Raw genomic sequence first — 20,884 nt, forward strand, 5'->3', positions numbered from 1 at the left:
GTCAGAGGGTCTGCTACGTGGAGCTTAGCTAGTACTTCTACCCTGTTGCCTGGTGCACAGCTTGCTGTCTGATCTCTAGTTATTCTTGGCAAGAGGGACCTTGAGCTGACAGACTGAGTAAGTAACACAGAGGCAGTAGTTTGGATCTAGTTAGTGGGACTGCAAGTTAGTTTGATGATTGAGAGCTGTAGTTCTGCACGGTCAATACTTGGCACCCAGGGAGACTGTCTGTACCCCCAGTTGCAGGAAATTTTTTCCAAAGAGCATGCAGGCATCTTGAAGAGGCGCTTCCATAGACACACTTTCCAATTCTAGTTAGAAATGATAAATGTGGGGTTTGAAAGTGTTATTGCTGCCTCAGTGATTGTTATACTTTGGGGTATGTTGGTTTCATACTTTTTTGCTGCTTTAAAAATCTTTGACAACAATCGGTGTGTGTGATGTCACTCTGGAACTATTGGTTCCAAGTTATTTTTTCTTTAATAAATGCTTAGGTTATGTGACACTAATGTGACACTGATGTTCTAAGCTTCTGGCATCTGTTACAGAAAGCTACCCACAAGCAATCATGAGTTTTTTCCAAGCTCTGATTTTGTCAATGTGTTGGGCAGAGAGAAATAGATGCTGAGAGGATAGTTTTAGTAGTAATCAAGCTTTTTCCCCCCCACATATTAGAATATTTTGTTCTAGGTGAGTAATTTTAGAAAAATCAATTCCTGCAGAATCAGACCTTTATTGAACAAACTAGCAGATTTGTACCAGTTCTGTCAGATGGCATAACATGAAATGTAAGAAACCACACTGTAAAAGGTAACGCTTTTTAGATCTTTTTGGAAAATGAATGTAGCACATAAAAGAAAAAAACAGCAGGCAAAATGAATCAGCTTACAAATAAGGAACGATATTCTTTGCTACAAAGGCTGTAGGAAAAATCTGATAGCCATATCAGAGTTACTTTTGTCAGTCAGCAATGCATGGAACAGTGGAAAAAAAAACCAACACTGGCATAATGTCTCTCAGTTACTCCATTTGGAATTAAAAGCATACTTTAAGCTTCTGGGAGCAATGTGTATCCAATACTTAGGCCTTGTCCTAGTGGAGTGGTAGAATTATTTGAGCTGCCATGGCTGCAAAATTGCACATGTCCCTTTTCTTGCAGCTTGTTGGTATGTTAATGAATCATTGCTTGTATGGATGCACTCTGTGTGTCAAGAATGTCAACAGGTGATGTTTATTCATGAGATAACAACTTGTGCTTACATAGATGTGACTCTCTTTTTCCTCTAGTAAGTGTAAGATAAAAAGCAGGGTCCAACGTTGATGCTTCTGTGGAAAGATGCAGGTTTTTAACCAACTTTTTTCAGAATTCATTAAGCTTGTCCTTTGACTATAATCTCCTTTATTGAAATAAATATCTACAACTTATCTGCTGCAGCTGTTAAGCAGTGCTTGTCCCAGGAAGTGTGTCATTCCTCAATAATTTAGAAATTACTGAATCTTTTTAAATGTGTCTTTTTTTTTTTTTTTTTTAAGGGAAGGATTTTTTGGTCCAAAAGATTACGTTGGAATATTTAAAAATCATACATACAAACACCAGTAGCTTCTAGAACTACAGTTTGCACAAGTAGAAATACAATTCTAATCTATGAATCAGCATTGGTACACTTTTGCTAAATTCTTGTTTAACTTTGTTAGGTACAAGAAAACTCACCGGGGCATAGAGCTGGATTGGAGCCATTCTTTGATTTTATAGTGTCCATTAATGGTTCAAGACTGGTAAGTGTGTTGCTATTTTATCACTCTGAATATAAACAATATGTTGAGAATCTTATTTTTATAGGTAAGCTAATGCATTTGTTTTATTTAAATGTATATAAAATATTTCTCCTTAGTTTAAAATGAGAAAGCCTAACTGCATCAGAAATTCATTTCCTTCACCCTTGTAGTTATAATTCTATCAAAAATTTAGCTGGAGAATAAGGATGCAGACAGACAGACGTGCTCTGCAGACATCTGCGCCAGCAGAAGGTAGTACTACCTACTGATCCACCACTAGCTGCTGGTGGTAGTGCCCCCCTGGTTCTGTCTGCAAAACTGCTTATGTGAGGACTTGCAAACTCATTTCAGTCAAACCAGGTTGACTGAAAGAGCTGCTGTCGAAGCCGTTAGCTGGGCAGGAATCATGGGAGAAAGTTTTCAAGCAGAGCTGTAGTGAGACAACAAACCATCATAGCAGTGGAAAAGAACAGCTGGGGGTAAGCTCTTCCACCAGTACGGCTGGATTCAAGCAAGCCTCTGAAAAGCTGCAAGGCGCATCGTATCACAGGTTTAATTAAAGTGCTTTCATGTTTGGAAAGCATGACCTGTTACTGTGAAATCCCAGGTTTTTGCTGGGGTTGTATTCTAGAATTGTGAAGGGACTGGAAGCTCTTTATAAAATAGCTGTAGATACATATTCTGACAATGCCTAGTGTTTATAGGATCTTTGAACTACAAAGCTGGTGCCATAGAACTGGACGCTTGCTGCGTTAAATACTAAACCAAGCTCTTGTTTGAACATTTGCAGAATAAAGACAATGACACTCTCAAGGACCTGTTGAAAGCAAATGTTGAAAAACCTGTAAAAATGCTAGTATACAGCAGCAAAACACTGGAACTGAGAGAAACATCAGTGACCCCCAGCAACATGTGGGGTGGACAGGGCCTGCTGGGCGTGAGCATTCGTTTCTGCAGCTTTGATGGGGCCAATGAAAATGTGTGGCATGTTTTGGTATGTACGGACTTCCAGGTATTTTTCTTACTGTTGCTTACTGTTAAACTTTTTATCTTTTTACTGAAAAGTAACTGGCAAGGGGGTGAGAAAGCCATGAGATCAAATTGTTCTGTTTTCCCTTTATTGATTCTGGGTTTGGAAAGACATTTGAACTAGAACCGTGTGTCTGTGAGTGTATTATCAGATCTTGTATTTAAATCAGTGGTTTTGTACAGTACTCAGGGGTCCTTCTAGCGGTATCAGAAGAGACTGTCATCTGGCCACTGTTTCACTAGCTCAGTGACTATTCTACTAATTGTGTTGAAAACTTGACCCGTTTGTCTGTCTGGCTCAAGACTTCTGTGAAGTGCACATCCAACTGTCCTGCTACACCCTGACGGTTATGTAGTGTTTTGTAACTTTCCATCTTAAAACTAGGAAGTGGAACCAAATTCTCCTGCTGCATTAGCTGGACTTAGACCCCATAGTGACTATATCATTGGAGCAGATACCGTCATGAATGAGGTAAGTATATAAAAACAAGATTTTGATTTTTTTTTTTTTTTTTTCAACCTAAAAAAAAATTTGTACCAGGGCAGTTTGAAACATCCCCGGTTCTGTCTCTGTTCAGTGCTAATGGAAGTAAGCTAATGCAGAGATGAAGGACTCTGGCATGGTGCCTCTTCTTTGTGCTTAAATGCAATTCTGGAAATAAAACCTGCTCTTAAATATCTTTGTGAAGTCAGATAGAACCTTTTTTTTATACTCTAATATTAATATTTGAAATAGCAGATTTGAAATCTGGGTTGTGCCACATGTTTTCTGAGTTGCACTAGCAAAGTACATTTAAAAGTTGACCTTGTTGCAGTGCTGCTGTTTTGTCACAGCTGCAGCGTGTAGCAATTGCCAGGTTCTGTTGCAGAAAGTTAGAACTAGGAAGATGATTATTCTAATGTAAAATGGTAATATAAGAACAAGAAAGCCCTTATTAATTTTTATCCTTTTGCAGTCTGAAGATCTCTTTTCCCTTATTGAAACACATGAAGCAAAGCCATTAAAACTTTATGTGTACAACACAGACACAGATAATTGTCGGGAAGTGGTGATTACTCCAAATTCTGCCTGGGGTGGAGAAGGCAGGTAAGGAGACAATATGTTACAGCGGGACAGGATGACTTTCTTATAGCACTAGCCTGCCTAAAAGCTGCTTGCTTAAGTTTTCTACAAAGACAGGAAAAAAGTGTTGCTATATCCAAGGCATTTCTGCTATAATAAATTATATATTTACTTGAAATTCAGATTTAATTACTAACAGGGGTGTGTGTATTTACACAGTAAATTGGCTAGTGCAAAAATGCACCAAGTGCCACAGTTGCTTTCTGCATCAGGCTTCAAATAGTCATTAGGCTGTAGCCTAGCTGTAGCTAGGCTGTAGCCTAGCACAGTAGCCAGAACAGAGGACTGCAAATAACAACTGTGAGTTGAATTCCAAGTGGCATACCTGATACAGCTGCTTGGTTTAAATAACCATGAAATTTATTTTGTGCTAAATGTTTATTGCTAAAAGCTACAGAATTTCCCTTCAGTTGTCTCGTATCGATTATTTCTCCAGAGCAAATGAGGCAACATTTGGTGGGGGGAGGGGAAAGTTGTACAGAACTTATCTTGAAACTTATTGGTGTCTTAAGTCATTTGTGCGTTGCTTGCTATGGAATCTGTAGTTGTAAAGTCACTTCACCGACTTTTAAATGTTTGTATTTTAAAAGCCTAGGATGTGGCATTGGTTATGGATATTTGCACAGGATACCTACACGCCCATTTGAAGAGGGAAAGAAAATTTCTCTTCCGGGACAGTTGCCTAGTGCATCTCTCAGTCCCCTCAAAGATGGCTTCACAGAGGTAAGTTGTTCTCACTTTTTTGGCTTGGTAAAAAATGAATTAAGATGTTATATTGCTTTTCTTCTTCTATTGGTTCTTGTGGAAACAAATCCTAAGGATGTAACTTTCTTTTTTTCCTCTCAATAAGGTTCAGCTGTCATCAGTTAATCCCGCAGCCACATTACCCCCTGGGTCAGCAGGCCTTGAACAGAGTCTGTCAGGGCTTTCTATTAGTTCACCCTCAACTACTGTCAGTAACGTTCTCAGTACAGGTTAGTATGGGAGTAATTGACTTCTGAAATGGATGGGTTTTCTGACATTTTTGCATTCACAGATGTTTCTATCAATTTAGTAGAAGGCAGAAGAAGGAATAAAATTTTCTCTTCCCCAGACTTTTCTCAACAACAAGGATAGAGTACTGTAATCGTGCCCTTACTTGCTCACAAAATAATTGCAAACAACTTCTATAGGAAGTACATTGCGTATTATTTAGAATACTGTTTTTCTTCATCAACATTTTATGGTTAAGCCGAATAGTAATTCTCCTGTAAGCAATTACTTATTTGTACCCCTTGAAAAAGGGAACTGAAGTGTTGTATGCTTAAAATTAATGTTGTTTTCCTGTATACTCCACCAGGTGTTCCAACAGTTCCATTATTACCACCGCAAGTCAGTCAGTCCCTTACCTCTGTGCCACCAGTTAACCCAGCAACTACATTACCAGGTGAGTAGGTAAAATGTCTTAAAACATTTCTTAAAAAAATCTTAAGGGAACAAGGGAAGAGACCTGTCTTTTCCACCACTTTGTGCGGGGCAGGTGGGTATTACTTTGCATAACTTACACATTTCATGTTAAAGATGTCTATACAACCTCTACAGTGTTAAGAATTTTTTTTTTAGAGTATGTGCACACCATGTCTGTAGCACAGAAGACTGAGTTGGCAACAAAGTTTACAATCATTTACCTTTTAGGGCCCCCTGCAACAAGTTCAGGACTTCTCAGGACGGTATTAGCTTTGCTATTTGCAACATTTCTTGAGTTGATATGTTTTTACTTTCTGTAGTTCATCAATTTTGTATTGCAAAATACTTTTGCAAATAGCTTCACATTTCCTGGTTTGTCCTTTGCACTGGGACATCATGGCAGAAGAAAGATCTGAGAAGGGACATTCTTGCCTATTTCTACCTTCCTTTCACCCATAAAACCTCCATTTTGGGAAACTGCATTTCATACTCAGCTTGATCATTCCCCCTAGTATAAACAGAGGGCTAATGATACAGACCTGTACGATGAAGTTACTGTTTCTGAATTATTTAGTAATTTAAACGGATATAACAAAAGTAAGAGTCTGTTTACAAAGTGGTGTGCGTTATTTCCTGGTAATAGTGAACATTTCAAGCACTGATATTCCAGACTTATTCACAGTGGGTAAGATGAGGGTTGTACAGGATTTTGCCTTGCTTTAAGGCTTTTCTCCTCTCAGTCTTATTACTGTATTATCAACCGTTTGTTTCAGAATTAGCCTTCTCGGAGCTAAACACAAGGTAGGAGTAGAGCCCTTGTCCCAGAAGTGCAGCCCTTCTAAGACAGGAAATTCAGGACTGGAAAGATGTACCATAGCAAACACAATGATGGAAGGGCGTGTGTTGTGTTCATTATATATTTCTGTTCTATTTTCAGTCCTTCCTGACTTTGAAAGTTACTTTGTCTTGCTTTTTCTATATATTTTTGTGTTTAACTCTAGTTATGAACTAAGTAGAAAAGACTAATAATAGAGTAATCAATATTGGAGATCAGAAATACTATGTATTTCATCCTGTTACTATCTTCTGCCATTCACATTAGGAATGGAGGGCTTCTGGTACACTGCTGCAGTGAAATAACTACCTTTGTAAAAACCTGAGCTTGGAATGCAAACCTTCTAATTCCTTGAAATAAGATCCTGCTTTCCTCAGAAAAATCAGAAGGGTTGGGATTATGTATTTGCTAGGCCAGACTTCCTGCCATCAGTATCTGTTTTCACTGTGCAACTTAAAAGCTGGAACTGAAGTGAATTTGCATTCTTACACGTAAAAATGATAATCAAGATGTAAAACAATATAAAATAACTTTAAATAATCAATAAGATCTCAGAAACAGTTAGAAAAAAAATTTTAAGTTTTCAGCTGTAACTTTCCCACTCTTCTCTTAGGTCTGATGCCATTACCAGCAGGACTTCCCAACCTGACTGATCTGTCCAAACTTAATTTGCCTGCACCACACATCGTTCCAGAAATCATACAGCCTGGTATGTGCTTCTGCAAACTGAAACGCTGTAATAGTGGGTCTCTCCTTGATGATCCTTGACACTCTCACTTAGAGCCATCTGGTGGAGTCCCGAAGAGGATAAATTGAATGTTTGCCTGAGATGGGAGTTGATAGTAGTGCCCCAGTTAGGTAGACAAGGGATAAGTCTTTAGATAAACTAATTCAAAACCTGTGTGTGTATTTAGTTGTTTCATCGTATATTACCTGATTTATGATCTCAAAGACATTGTGCCAAGAATGAAAATATGTAGTTTTATGGGTAGAAGAAAATACGAGATGTTTCCTTGTATGCTAGATGAGGAGATTGCAGCACCCTGATTGAATGCCAAAAGTACGAACTAATACTAGATTTGTGGTTTTGAATAAAACAAAACTGCCGAAGGTGCACATGGAGCAAGCAAAAAGAAATTGGACGCTTACATGGAATAAGGTTCTTGTTAACTTCTTGTTGCTGGCAGTTTCAGTGAATGCCAGAAAAATCTAATCATCAGTATTAATGCACTAAATGCCCAGTCCTCTGGGGAGGCAGAAGCAAACTTGAGTTTATTCTGCTTCTTTAACTCTGAAATCTGGAGAGTATCAGGCTTGAAACTAGCCTGCAGAGTCTGTGCTGCACTGATGTCATGCTCACGCTAAGTTCAAAAACCTTCCTCTTCTACAAGAGTAAATAGGAGATTAGAGAAGGTTAAAATTTTAAGCGAACAGAGAATCTCTCCAGATCTCTCTGGTACGCAGCAGCTCATTGCCTTTGTTCTTTGGGTTTGGTTTTTTTTGTGTGGTTTTTTTTATTTTTTTATTTTTTTTATTTCTCCTCAGGTCTGCCATCCCTTCCCTCCTTGCCGCCTCTGAATCTAATGGGAATAACACCTCTATCAATGCCACCCAAATGTGTTCCTCTGCTTCCTTTGGTCACAGAGGCATCTACAGTGCCTACAGATTTGCTTCCCTCCATTACTCAAGCTGGAAGCTTTTCCGTCGACCCTGGCACTACTGTAAATGTAGAACAGACCTCCCCGCTCACCCTGGATAGCGCTACCCCAACTTCTAAGGCGACTATTGTTGACAGATCAAGTGAATCCTCTGCAGTTAATGAGAAAACATCTGGAGTCACAGATACACAAGCTTCTGAATCGTAACTCCAGATCACTCTGTTGGATTGGCTTGGCTTGGTATTTATTTAGCCATGGGATACATATTTGAAGAGCAAGCTATCATTAATTTCATACTAGTTTGTACTTAATCTTTAGGAGTCCTGTAAATAATATGGAGGTATAATAAAAATAAAAGGGGGTTTATAAAGTGTGTGTGGTGGGAGGGGAGGAAGAGTACTTCTATGTAACCAAAAAAAAAAAAGTCAAAGTGGTAAATAGAATTCCACTGCCAAACCCAGAGGTATATGTTTTTAATATAGGCTGACAGCCTTATCCTGCTAGGCCTGTCCTTGCTTATAATTAGCAATTTTTGCTTCTGATAGAAATGAAGCGGTTATTGCGTGTGACATTTACGTACCATAGTTCTTGTTCTTTGCAAGTATCTTGTTACTACAGTGGGGATGAGAATGTTTAGTCTGAGTTGTAAATTTTAACACTGCAAAACTTCCACCTGACGATATTTCTATTAAAGTTGCTGAGTGACCTGTTAACTGACATCTCGTTATTCAGCTTCTACACAAATCTTTATTTTTAAGCTCTTGAGAGATGCTGAAGCCATGTTTTGTGACTGCTGCTGCGTTGTTTCATACGCCCACTGTAAAATGGCATTTGGAAAGGAATACAGGAAATGTTAAATGTAGCACACAATTTGGCACTTCATGACTACTGTAAGACAAATTAATGGATTAAGCATACATACAGCAATAAATTCCTGGAATTTTATCCTTTGTGTGACAAAATAGCACATTTATTTGTTTAATGCTTAAATTTTCATTTAACTGGTTTTAGCTCAGCACTCTCTAGCACAGATCAGTGAAAGGGCTCCCCTCCAGAGGAATGGATCCAAGAGGGAATGCCAGACTTCTTAATGGCAGGCAGGATCAGCACTAGCAGTTAGATCCGTTGCAGCAATGAGCCATGAAATCTGCCTGCATATGATTCGTACTTGGCTTTTTAAATTGATGTTCAGGATGAAAATTGTAGATGAAATGTTGATTATACACTTGTATAAACTGGCGTGTGTGCTGCACTCCAGGTGATAGCCTTTGCTTCTGGTATCAGGTACAGTTGATGTGGAAAAACTTTGCACTACTCCAGTCCTTCTGTACTACTGGGATTTCATTTTTACGTGTTTGCTACAAGCATATGCAAACTTCAGCCATAGCATCAGCAGGCTGGAGCCTAAAGTCTGTCTTAACAGCTACATAATCCTTTTTGGTAATGTAGTGTGCCTGTTTGGATCCTGTTTGGATCACTGTTTGGAATAGCCATTGCATCTGACTGCTGATCTTAAGGCTTCCACTTGAACTAATTCTTTGACATATTATCTAATACCTCTTGTCCTGTCTCATCTTTATCACTTAAGTATTTGTCTTCCCTCTGTCCCACTACTGCACATTTCGTCATCACCTGTTGTGTCAAAAGCCTGTGTCAGACAGGCCCCAAATCCTTTTTTTTTTTCCTTCACACTGTGAGCGGTTTCTTTTCTTGGCTGCTTGGAGTGTGAAATCCCTCTACCTGGTTGAGTAGGGGGCTCACTGTTTCTCAGAATGTATTTTTGATTTACCTTTGTAAATCCAGAATTAAACCTTGGCATGAGAAGAAGGATGCTCCCTCCTTTCTTTGCTCTATACAGAGAAAGTCTGTTGGTATTGAGCTTCATAAAGTCTCATGGGTTTAGCAGTCTTTCCTGTAACTTCCTTACACGCTTCCACAGCTAGAGTAAAGTCGTCTTTGAGGGGACTGAGAGATGCACTAGGCAACTGTCCCGGGAGAGAAATTACTTTCCCTCTTCAAATGGGTGTGTAGGTATCCTGTGCAAATATCCATAACCAATGCCTCATCCTAGGCTTTTAAAATACAAACATTTAAAAGTCAGTGAAGTGACTTTACATCATTATTATTTTCCTTATGTAACCCAAGAACAGTAGAAATAGAAGTTTTTCATATCATTTAGAGCAGTTGGTGATAGTAATCAGATGCCTTGAGCTAGAATCTTTGTGTAGGTTATTTGTTTTTATTCTTACAGTATGGCAGTGTCCTTTGGAGTGACATCTGAAGTTAGCTGGCATGTTTCTGTGCTTTCCAACTGCAAGCTGCAAACTTATTGTAGGTGTTGTGCAGTTGTCTCTAGTAGCATTCAAAATAAGATGCTTATCTCAAGTCACGCACTGTTAGCTAGTTTCATGTCCCTTGTTGCCCACTGTATAGATCCGGCCTTCGATAGGTATGAGAGCAGTAGAAGGCACTGTTTAACCATCAGCAATTCTGCTAAGGATAACATGACTTCAAATTCGGAGATGATTCAATGGTGCAGATTTTAAGCTGCAATCTCCCAGCTAAAAAGTCATAAATATGGAGAAGTCAGAAACTTACCACTTAAAATAGAAGCAAGGACCTTGAAGTCATATTACTGCACTCTGATCCTGTTTTTTAATTCCCTCAACTAGATTTAATGAAATCATACCTTAATCACTTCTGGCAAGGGTCTCTTTAATGGCTTTTTTTTTTTCCCAAAAAAAGAGAATAAGGAGAGATAAGGACTTGGGATACACCAAGGGACTGGCAGCCGGTGTGACCTTGTTTCCATGAGTTCATGAATTCAGCTGTTAATGAACAGTTATGAATAGGCATATTAGCTTTATTTAAAACATTGACACACGGAGTTCTTTAACAAGTACTGACAGCAGACAAGAAGGCAGATGTACCGTGAGCTTCCCCACCCTTGCATGTAATTAAGAATGATTTGCATGTGTGTGCCATACTGTAAAATAAACAGGGTATTTTCCTGCTCCCCCGGAGGCTGCTCTGGGGGCAGCGGTGCTCGGGGGCGGGCGGGCCGTGAGCCCGGCGGAGGAGCTGCCGTTTGCAGCCCGAGGCCCCGCTGGCTCCCCGGGCACCGGCTGCTCAGCCGCCAGGGCCCAGGCAGGAGCGTGGACAAGGCCTTCGTGGTGAACGTGTCACGGGGGTGTATAGCGGGCTGTTTCCGAGCCCCTGACTGCCATCTTTTACATCAGTCCTGTCCGGCGTTAAACCTCCCTGCCAGCCCTGGAGCTCCATTTGTTCCCGGGAAGGAGCTGTGCGGGGCCACCAGGTGGCGTGCGCCCGTTTCTTTTTGCTGCGTTTACAGGCTCAGCAGTGGGGGTGGTTTGCTGGTTCCCGCCCCCCACCCCCAGCAGCAACTGTAGTCAAATGGATGCCAGCTGGATGCTGAATGATGGAACTTTAAGGACTCGCAGATAACTCTAAAGCCAACTGATTTGAAGGCAGAAATGGGCTGAGCTTAAGCTATTTCTAAATGCTAGAATTTTGCTGGCAGTTTGCTGACTGTAGCTAAGCTAAGCAGGGGGCAGGGTGAAAGTTTGTTTTGAAGAAGGCAGCTCCTTACAGGCAGGGACTCGTTGGAGATACCGTAATGCTCAAGGAGAGGAGAGGCCTGAGTAATATTTCAAACCTCTTGGTGATGTAAGTGCTGATTCTGGAATTAAGTTGAAGGGGGCAGGATAAGGATCAGTGGTGTTTGATCGTGGCGCCCTGTCTTCCTCAATTATGCACAGGCCGTGTCTGTACTAGTCAAATAAATGTGTTCACAGTCGCTCCCTACCGTGGAGGCCCCACTGGCACCAAGCTCGGATTCTTTGGTTCATCACTTGGACTTAGATTTGAATCCTGTAATGGTAGGCAAGACTCAGACTGCAAATGTGTTTCTTCCTTTGTGAGTGTTTGTAGTTCATAACTAACTCCTGCTTTGTAGTTCTGCTCTGTACGTTCCTCAGGGTAGTGCCAATGGCTTAATACATATTTGCACAGCCCAGCACACAGTGTCTTGCACTGTGCTGCAACTTCTAGTGGTATCTTTAGCTCAGAAAGCAAAAATCTTCAAACTGATTTGCCTGTAACATCTGTAGTAGAATTTTTTTTAGCTGTGGTATAATGGGAAGCCAACACCTACCATAGCACAGTTTTAAAGTGACATACTTAAGGTGCAAGGACCAATCTCAAAAAAACCAAAACCAAACAACCCACTGCCCCAGTCAAACAGAAAACTTCATTTAACTTAGGTGAATCTCCAACACGTCTGTCCCTGCAATCCTGGTGAAAGAGTTAAAGCATAGTAATGTGCCATTTTACGGAGTATCAAAGAGATTTGCAGATGGTGGCTACAGAGATAGTAAGCTGATGAAGGAATAAATATGTCCTGTTCCAGAAGCCTCAATTCATTTTTATCCTTAGGCCTTGTGAATACATTATGTTGCCAGGGTGCAGCTAGCAAATCAGAATTTCGCTTGGGTAGATGACTGGTGTTTCTTAGGAACAGCTTGTGCACATATTTCAGTTGCAAGTCAGTACCAAAGTGCTGGCTTTGTGTTATGACATACTTGGTGTGCAAGACTGCATCAAGACACGGAGTTCAAAGGCCACAGGCCTGGCATGTGGAGGCCTGCTCTGGCTGAGAAGGGTTAGGTGGGGTGCATGGTTTTGTTACCTTACTCACAGCGGGAAAGTGCATTCCTGTCTCTGCCCATCAACCACGTGCCTGCCTCTCCACTGCTCTTCCTTGCTCCTGGAAAGGCAGACGTTTGCCCTGAGAGGAGGTTGCAATCATTATTACTCTGCACTGACAAGCTGACTACAGCCCTATCAAATAATCACAATCTCAGCCTTGGAACTTTTATCCTATGGGATCAAAAGGTATGTTTCATCCTTAGTTGTGCAATGTAGTATTTTTACTCTCTCTGAACAGTTTGCTTTGTTATGTTTACAGTTAATCCATTTTAAGACCTGCATTCCAGCATTGCTCAGCTCACCCACAAGAGAGAGCTCCAGAGACCACAGAGGTCAGGCTCACCTTGGGCAACCCATGGCAACAGCGAAAGCCACTTCTGCCAACAAACCAACCCATTTTAATAACGATCCTCTTGTCTGAGTGCTGTTTACTCTGCCAGCAAGTGGTTTCATATTCACATCTTTGTTCATGGCCCTTGCAGCTTAGGTGAGCTATGAAATTCCAACAGAAGCTAAAAAAAGGAAATGAGTGATGAGCTCAAGCCACAAAGCCTATAGTCGGCATAGGCTTGCTAGTTATGTAAGAAAATCCTCCAACGGAAGATTATAATATTAGCAAAAACAATGCAGAGCTATGAGCTTTACGCTTGACAAGGGGTGCTGGATGTAACGGGGGTCACCGAGGGTCAACTCGTCTGGACCTTCTGATGTGCAGAAAGGACATTATAGCACTGCCTGGATCCTGCTCCCTGAAGACACCTCCTCCCAACCCTTGCATTTTATCAGCTAACATCCTCTACTGGCAGCTTCCATGAACAAACGGCTCATTTTAGTGTTCTTGCTCCTAAATGAACAATAGTTACAAATAACAGATCTTCAGCCAGCATCACTACATTCTCACCTGGTATAAAAGAAATAGCTTTCAGTTCTTTGCACGGGGCGGGGGACAGGGGGAGAGAGAGACAGACAGTTCAGTAGCTAAGACTTAGCAGTGACCATCTTGCTACCATCTTGCCCTTATCCTTCAAGCTGATTTCCCCTGAAATTTTGGTTTTTTTAGTCTTCAAAATAGTCATCTTCAAAAACAAACTGAAGATTTCAAACCTCCCGTCCTGGTGTTTCTAAGTACCCATTGTATGGGCTTGGAGCTGTGCACATACCACGTGCTTGGATTGGCCCATACCATCAGGCAGTGCTTAAACAATTTAAAGAAAGATTCTGGGAACTGAAGATAGCTCAGAGATATAGTGCAACGTATTTAAGAAACGTTAGATCTTGGAAACAAAAGTTGAAACTTTTACAAACAGCAGCTCGGTATTAACAGTTACTAGGCACCAGTTGATTTTTATCAACTATGATGCTAAAAGCTAAAACTATAAGAAAAGGTATGAGAAGCTATTTCACAACACTGTTTATGCCCTCACGTGAGTTTGTGTTCACATGAAACAGGGAACAGAACAAGCGTAGTCCCAGGCAATGACACTGCTTTAATAAGGCTCAGAAGTCTGACAATAGGAGATGTTTTTGTACATACAAACAGTACTTGGGTAAAATCCTTTCAGAGAGCAACTGCAACTGCTAAGAAAATAGAAACCAACTGGAAGTCTGTGTATTGCCAAATAACATGCTGGGCACTGAAAATGGCTGAATGTGTAAAACAATTACCTTTTGTTTCAAGGTTACATTTTTATTTGAAACAGATTTCTTTCTTACCCATCTTACCAGTAACACCTATTCAGCGAGAAGACAAAAAAACCCAAAACCAAACAAACCAAAAACTACACACTTGCTCTCTGGGCACTAACTGTTTAATAATGAAAAGGAACTTACTGTTCCTAACGCACTTCTTGACCCTTTTCATTCCTAACTACAAAAAAAGTAACAAAAATAACATTCTTCTGGATTGCACTGTGCTTCTCTATATTTTTAGCCTAAAAGTACACATCATAAAGGAGTAGGAAGACTTTGAGGAATTTGGACTGAAATATCGAGAACTCTGAGTAACTGAACCAAATATTTTTCAGATGCTCCTTGGAAACTACCATGCGTCACTCATATGGAGGCATGCTCGTGCATCCTTACCTGGCATATTCACATTGCTGGCATTCAATACAAGCGTGGTCTGTTCCAGAGTCTCTCACCAACTTGCAGAAGTACTTGCTTCAGCCTTGAATCCTGTCCTCACAATGCCTACCTGTCAGCCTACAAACTTCTGCCTCCAACAACTCGACACTATCCCTCAACATTACTAGTCCCTTCTCTAAAGGACTTCTTGCCTCAGTGGCTGCTGTGATATCCTGTGCTACAAAGGTAATATTTCAGGATAAGGCCTGAAGGCATCTCAGGTTCTTGTGTACTATATCATCTTCCTCCCCTTTTTGTTTCTTCGCCTTACTCCCCATGTCATTTCTAGATGGGGCCTTGTAGTAGCTTTCAGAAAGGACAGAAAGGGTTGCTAAAACACAGGGACATTTCTTGTGGTGTATGAAAGAGAGATGCTGAAATAGAGCTGTTAAAGGACAGAAGCCAGATGGCTTTCTCCTCGCTAATCGCTGCATTTGGCACTCTGCTTGGCTACTCCACAGAGCCAAGGGGTCCTACTGCCACCTCTTGCCTGGGACTCCTCATTTGCCATCCTTCCACAGGGAATGCCCACGCTTTTTGAACGATTTCTTGGACCTTCCAAGAGAGGAGTGGAAGTTGGCACCCACATCCACTGCCTGGTGTGCTCTGCACACCCTGGTCACCCCCCTCTTCAGCCACAGCCTGTGCTCCTGCGGCTTCCGTGGAAGGTGCGGGCCGGCCTGAGGGAGGATCACGAGTCAGCCGATGGGAGAGAGCACCCACAGACATTGCCCTGTGCCTGACAGCTGAGACACCACATCCTGTCACTGTGACAGCACAGCAGCAATTTTCAAGAGGCAGGTTAGCAATAAGCAGCTCGCTTGCACTCACACCTTTTGCCTGCTGGAGGAGAGGCACCGTGCTCTCTTCAAGGAGAACTCTTCAAAAGGATTAAGAGTAATAGAAAGCTGTTATTATTGCACACAGTGCTGAACTTGAACAACCTCTATGATGACTGACTGTGATGCTGAGAACAACTCATGAGCACAGTGCAGTTTCAGGTGCAAAGTCTTTGCTTCTAGCCCCGTGTGCCATGCAAGGCGGGTATTGGTTGTTTAACCACCAGGTGCATTTCACTAGAGGAGGGTGTTTGATGACTCCTGTACATCTCTCCCTATAAACACTAGAAATGTGCTTTCTGAAAGAAAGACAGTATATAAATTGATTAGGCAAATAATAAATAATGCCCTCAGCCTCCCATCTGCAGCAGTCTGAGCACTGGGCATATGGCGCCTTTCCAGACCACATGGCAGCCAATGAGGCAGAGCTGGTGATTATTATTTCACCCACCTTTGGCAGGAAATAAAGCATCTGTTTAATCCTGACAGTGGGACTCCCCAGCAGTTAAGCTAAGATGGTTAAAAAGAAATATAATTGAAAATTATGTTTAAGGCAGCAGAAGGTAGTGATAGACTTCTCAAATTTGATAAGACTTCAGTCACTGATACTTTGAGAGCCATGGGATTTTTTTTCACAGCTGTAGCCAGTCAGGACCTCTGTTTCACAGCTCAGTCGGAGAAATCTTGCTTTTGAAAAAGGACATCTTTTCAGCTGGGCTCAAGGGGCAAGTGGTTGTGGCTCTGGACTGCTCACAAGTGGAGCAGCTGTACTTGCTGCTGCTCTCAGTTCTTCTGGTTACCAATGGTATTTCTCATTGCTGTTCAACCACAAGGCGGTGTTAAGTGCTTGAACACTTGGACTGTTAACATGAAAAAGCAGCATGAGCAGGCATGCCATTCTGTGAAATATATAAGCAGATGAAGATATATTGGGGGGGATGTGGAACAACTTCTAAAATGATCTGTTCCCCTGGAACAGATATATTACATTATATAGATATAGATATTATAACAGAATAAAATCAGTATTATTGGCTATGAACAAGTAGCCAGTGGGCTGACCAAACATCTCAGCTAGGCAGTGATGAAGGGGGAAGGACAGCTGCAAGTCTCACCTCCTACAACAGCAACAGAGCCCTAAGTGGTCAAAAGAGGCAGCCTCAAAAAGAGGGAGGGGTATTTACTGCAGGTGATAGTCAGAGTGATCCAGTGAAACTTAGCAAAGCAAACTCTAGACCAAATGCTTCTAGTGATTCCTATGTCTCAAATATTAATCTGAATAACAGTCTTAGCAGGGGTGTGTTCAAATCCCCTTCCAGAAAAGGACAAAACAAAGTCTTGGGTTCAGCAACCCAAAAAATAAGCCTGTGCTGAATTACTGGAGCAAGATGAAAAATATTTGCTGTTTTGTGGGATTCAGCTCCCTCTACCCTCTTCATATCCAGCAGAGCCTGCTCATAGACACTGTAGTGCTCCTCTTTGAACTGTTTTGGCTCAGTGGATGGATGGGCATTTAGTTAGCGGTGGTCACTTCGGAGGGAGGAGGGTTTGGAGAATCTTTATTCTGCAAGCAGTCACTGCGAACAGATTCCAGCTGGCTGCAGGCACTCCCACTAGGATGCGAAGCACAGCAAAGTCTTCAGTGAATGATGCCTCTGAGCACCCTTGTCAGCTGGTAAGCGCAAGCACCGGGGCACATACCGCAGCACTGAAATGTACAGAGTCATAGTCATTGTTGTGCCACCTCTTAGGAAACAGCTGATTTTGCTGCACTTTGCAGCAACAGATGTGGACTAAAACCTCCAAAAAATTTTGTATCCATTTGAGGCAGTAGTGCATAATAAAAAGGAGTCTGAGTCCAACCAAAGACACAACTGAAAAGAAAATGGGACTTTGGAAAACTCGCCTTTGCCTATTGTACTTGCTTCTCTACTGGCTTTGACTAGGTCAAAAAAAATGTCCAGCGCCTGCTGCTGCAGGTAGCTGTCGTCCTTGGCTCAGCAATAAAATCAGCTGTTGGAGCAGAGCTGTAACAGAGGCTGCTGCTCTGGTTGTGGGCTCAGAGCTGCTAAGGCTGGGTGAGATCATTACCATCTTCCACCCTGACCTGCCCCAGTATGCAGGGTTATATATCTACAACTATTAAAACTCTTACCGTGTTTTGTTTCCCTCACTGGAAGTAAGGGGCGAGCGTTTCTTCCCCATTTTGGTCTTTGTAATACTGTGTGAAATGGCATTTTTTCAAGGGTACGCTGCAAAAAGAGTGCCTTGCTTGACTGTTGGCTACACATTCACAGGTGTCTTTGCTGTCAGTTATTGATGCCATCAAGAAAGCTGCATCCCTTAAAAGGCTTCCAGCTGAATTTAAGCTCCAGGCCAGATACTTTCTCTCTGCAGGGTAACTTTTACCATCAAATCACACTGGAACAAGAAGGCTTTAAAGCTAGGAAAACATGAATGAGGAAATCAGTGATACCATGGGTTGTGTGCTAGGTCTCTCTCATATGCTAAAAAAGCGCATTGGCTTGGTCAAGTATCTGTGAGATGGCACAAAAGTAACACTAAACTAACCAGCTACCTGAGGGCCCTGTGAGAAGTGGCGTGGACTCGCAGGGGGATGTTTCCTTCACCTACTGGTGGCTTTGCCTGCTGCTGCAGAACATTTCTGCCATTTGCTGTCTGTCAGGTGAGAGATAATCTCTCCTCATCCCCTTGCTCTCCTCTTAACATGACTGATTTTGGTCAGTGAATGACCAAATGCCACCCGCAAGGGGAAGATTAATGGCTGTCGTGTGGAGGAACAGTCTTTGTTCCAAGCCCTGGCTGAAAAGTTTCCTCCCTGTCAAACCAGAGACCCACAGACAACTCTGAAAGCAGACTCTAATCTCTGGCAGTTTAGAAGGGTGTAATGCAAACATGAAAGAACATAACTGCTGGATACAACTCGTTGCTTTAATGAGAACATGCCCTTGGGGTTTATGACAAACAAATTCCAGTTGCTTTATTGCATTGTGTCTGAATTTCCCCCTGTCGTTTCAGCTGGATACAGCACACTGTTGGATCATGCCTGGAGAAGGAAGTTATTTGTGCAACTGTGGAGGGAAGGAGAAAATCTCTGGCAAGATGTCCACACAATGCAAATTTGAGAATACTGGTAGGGTAGCCAGCCGATTGCCCCAATTAAGAGAGGTGCTCATCCTGAGGGAAAGCCAGTGCCCCAAAGCCCAGCTGTGGGGGTAGTCTTGCCTCTGGGGAAGCCCCTCTTCCTCCAGGGGCTCTAGAGGTAGCACAGCCTGGCAGCGGGGCAGCCTGAGCTGAAAGTGAAGCCCTGTCCTGCACCAAGTTAAGATGCTGGCATTTCCAAAAGTGTCTCTCCCCCTGCTCCCCATGCCCACTGGTGCTCACACCCGCTTCCCGGTGCTGGTGCCTGTACCCATGTGGCTGCCTGGGGCCTTGGGTCAGCTCCCAGTCCTGGCTGAGAAGCAACCCAGCCAAACAAAGCACTGCATTTTCACCCAGGCCCACCAGCTGATGCGACCTAGCACACAGCTGCGTGGTCTTTGGTCTGGAGGCAAAGGAGGCTGTGTGTGCGAAGGGCTCAGCAGTGAGCCCTGGGTTAGCTTACATTGATGGCAAAACCCACATCTCCACCTAGGAATGTAAAACTGAGTGGTATTAAATCCTGGACCTAAGACCAAGAACATCATAGGTCTCACACCTTTTGTGACTTTAGTCCAGTAGCTGTAAAATAGCATTTTTCCCTCCAGCCACACAAATGAGTGCAACACAATATTTTTAATTATTAAGATAGAAACTTCTAACATACAACTACACCCTAATGGTATCAACTTATGTGAAGCACTCAGAAAATTTTCATATTAAATATTTATCTTGGGTCAAAAATTACAACAAAACCTTTAATGGTAAAAAGATATTTAATTACCTTAAAACACAACAGCCGTGCTATTAGGATTAGTAACTATTACATTATATTTTTTAAGTGCAAAACTCTCTTGCAGATTACGTATTGTAGTAGCTATCACTATTTCTCTCACCATATTAGAAATTAGTTTAGAACTACTTCCTATCATTAATTGACCTTTATCAGCACAATGTTCTATGAATAACGTTAGAAATCGTAAACAGTGACCATCACAAAGAAATGTGTGACTTGAAAAATGATTAAGTGGTACTTTAAAAGGCTTCTGAGTTGTGATTATGTCATTTCAAGTGAAAAGAATGGCAGTAATAAGAATAAACTCCAGAGCAGAGAGAAGAACAGCTGAATTACAATATTTCTAGCCATTTTCAATTATAAATATATTCCGTGAATCTTGCTTCAAACTATTAGGTAGCAATCAATGTATTTTATAGATTCATCATTATAGTATTCAAACGTCTAAAAATCTGAAGTTTCTTAATAACAGGCTAGGGCTTAACACAAAAATTGAGGAGACAAAACTCAGAATTGTTGGAGTTAAGTTCTTTTACAGATCCTTTTACTAAAAACTACAACTCAATACTGCCGTGAACTCCAAACAGCAGTCAAGCTTCACTCCAGAAGCTTTGATTCTTATTTCAGGGTTCTTGCTCCAAGTCAGATGGATTGTATAAACCAGTAAGTTTTCCTCCACCCTTTGTTACAAGCTATTCCTCCCTGCTTTATATAAGCTATAAGAGAAACACTTTTCTTTCAGTATTTGTTGAATCAATAGCTAGCCTAATACAGCCAAATGCTAGCAAATACTGATAGCTCATGCCAATTTCTAGGAAAATGAGTGTCATTTGTATTTAAATGTTCTGCCTGCAGGAGACAGAGAAGCCCTGGTCCAACATCCCAGAAGGATGAGCAGTCCTGACAGCTCAGTCATAGCATCCGCTGCTCTGATGTTGCCATGCCCAAGCTCTGTGTCACACCAGTCCGAGGAGCAGACAAGTGGAGTAGGTGTTCAGCCGTCTGAATACAGCACCTTGCTTTGCCACCTAGTGGGCGCTGGGAAACCGTGTGCTGCCTTTTCCCCTGGGCTGCTGGCAAGTATGTCTGATGCAGATCTCCCGTGGCAAGCCGAGTTTTCATGTACCTCCCTGATTTTGAGCCGAGGCTGATTTATGAGGAGCAAAATGCTGCACATAAAGTTGTGATTGTTCAGGTACCACTACCTTTCCCCTTGTGCCCTAGGCTTGCTTTCTGTATATGTGAATATGAAACACAGTGTAAAACTTTGCCACTAGCTATTATAGCAATTCACCTTATAGCCACCCAGTGCATAGCGGCTGAGTCTGAAAGTGTTCTGGATATACAGCAAGTTACCTAAGTGAGCACAGC

General features: G+C 41.8%; 1 protein-coding gene across 1 annotated transcript; it reads left to right on the top strand.

Annotated features, from left to right (window-relative positions):
* Positions 1-588: 588 nt before the first annotated feature.
* Positions 589-8,831, top strand: GORASP2 (golgi reassembly stacking protein 2). The gene is given in 13 exon segments (XM_009640770.2): positions 589-1,139; positions 1,142-1,175; positions 1,178-1,260; positions 1,263-1,286; positions 1,696-1,776; positions 2,567-2,770; positions 3,191-3,277; positions 3,762-3,892; positions 4,519-4,651; positions 4,779-4,902; positions 5,268-5,354; positions 6,823-6,918; positions 7,755-8,831. Coding segments are annotated over 13 exon segments (1,569 nt in total). The 5' UTR covers positions 589-974; the 3' UTR covers positions 8,075-8,831.
* Positions 8,832-20,884: the final 12,053 nt, after the last annotated feature.

This window comes from Egretta garzetta, unplaced genomic scaffold, assembly GCF_000687185.1.
Source record: "Egretta garzetta isolate BGI_Z169 unplaced genomic scaffold, ASM68718v1 scaffold16, whole genome shotgun sequence".
Taxonomy (NCBI): Eukaryota; Metazoa; Chordata; class Aves; order Pelecaniformes; family Ardeidae; genus Egretta; species Egretta garzetta.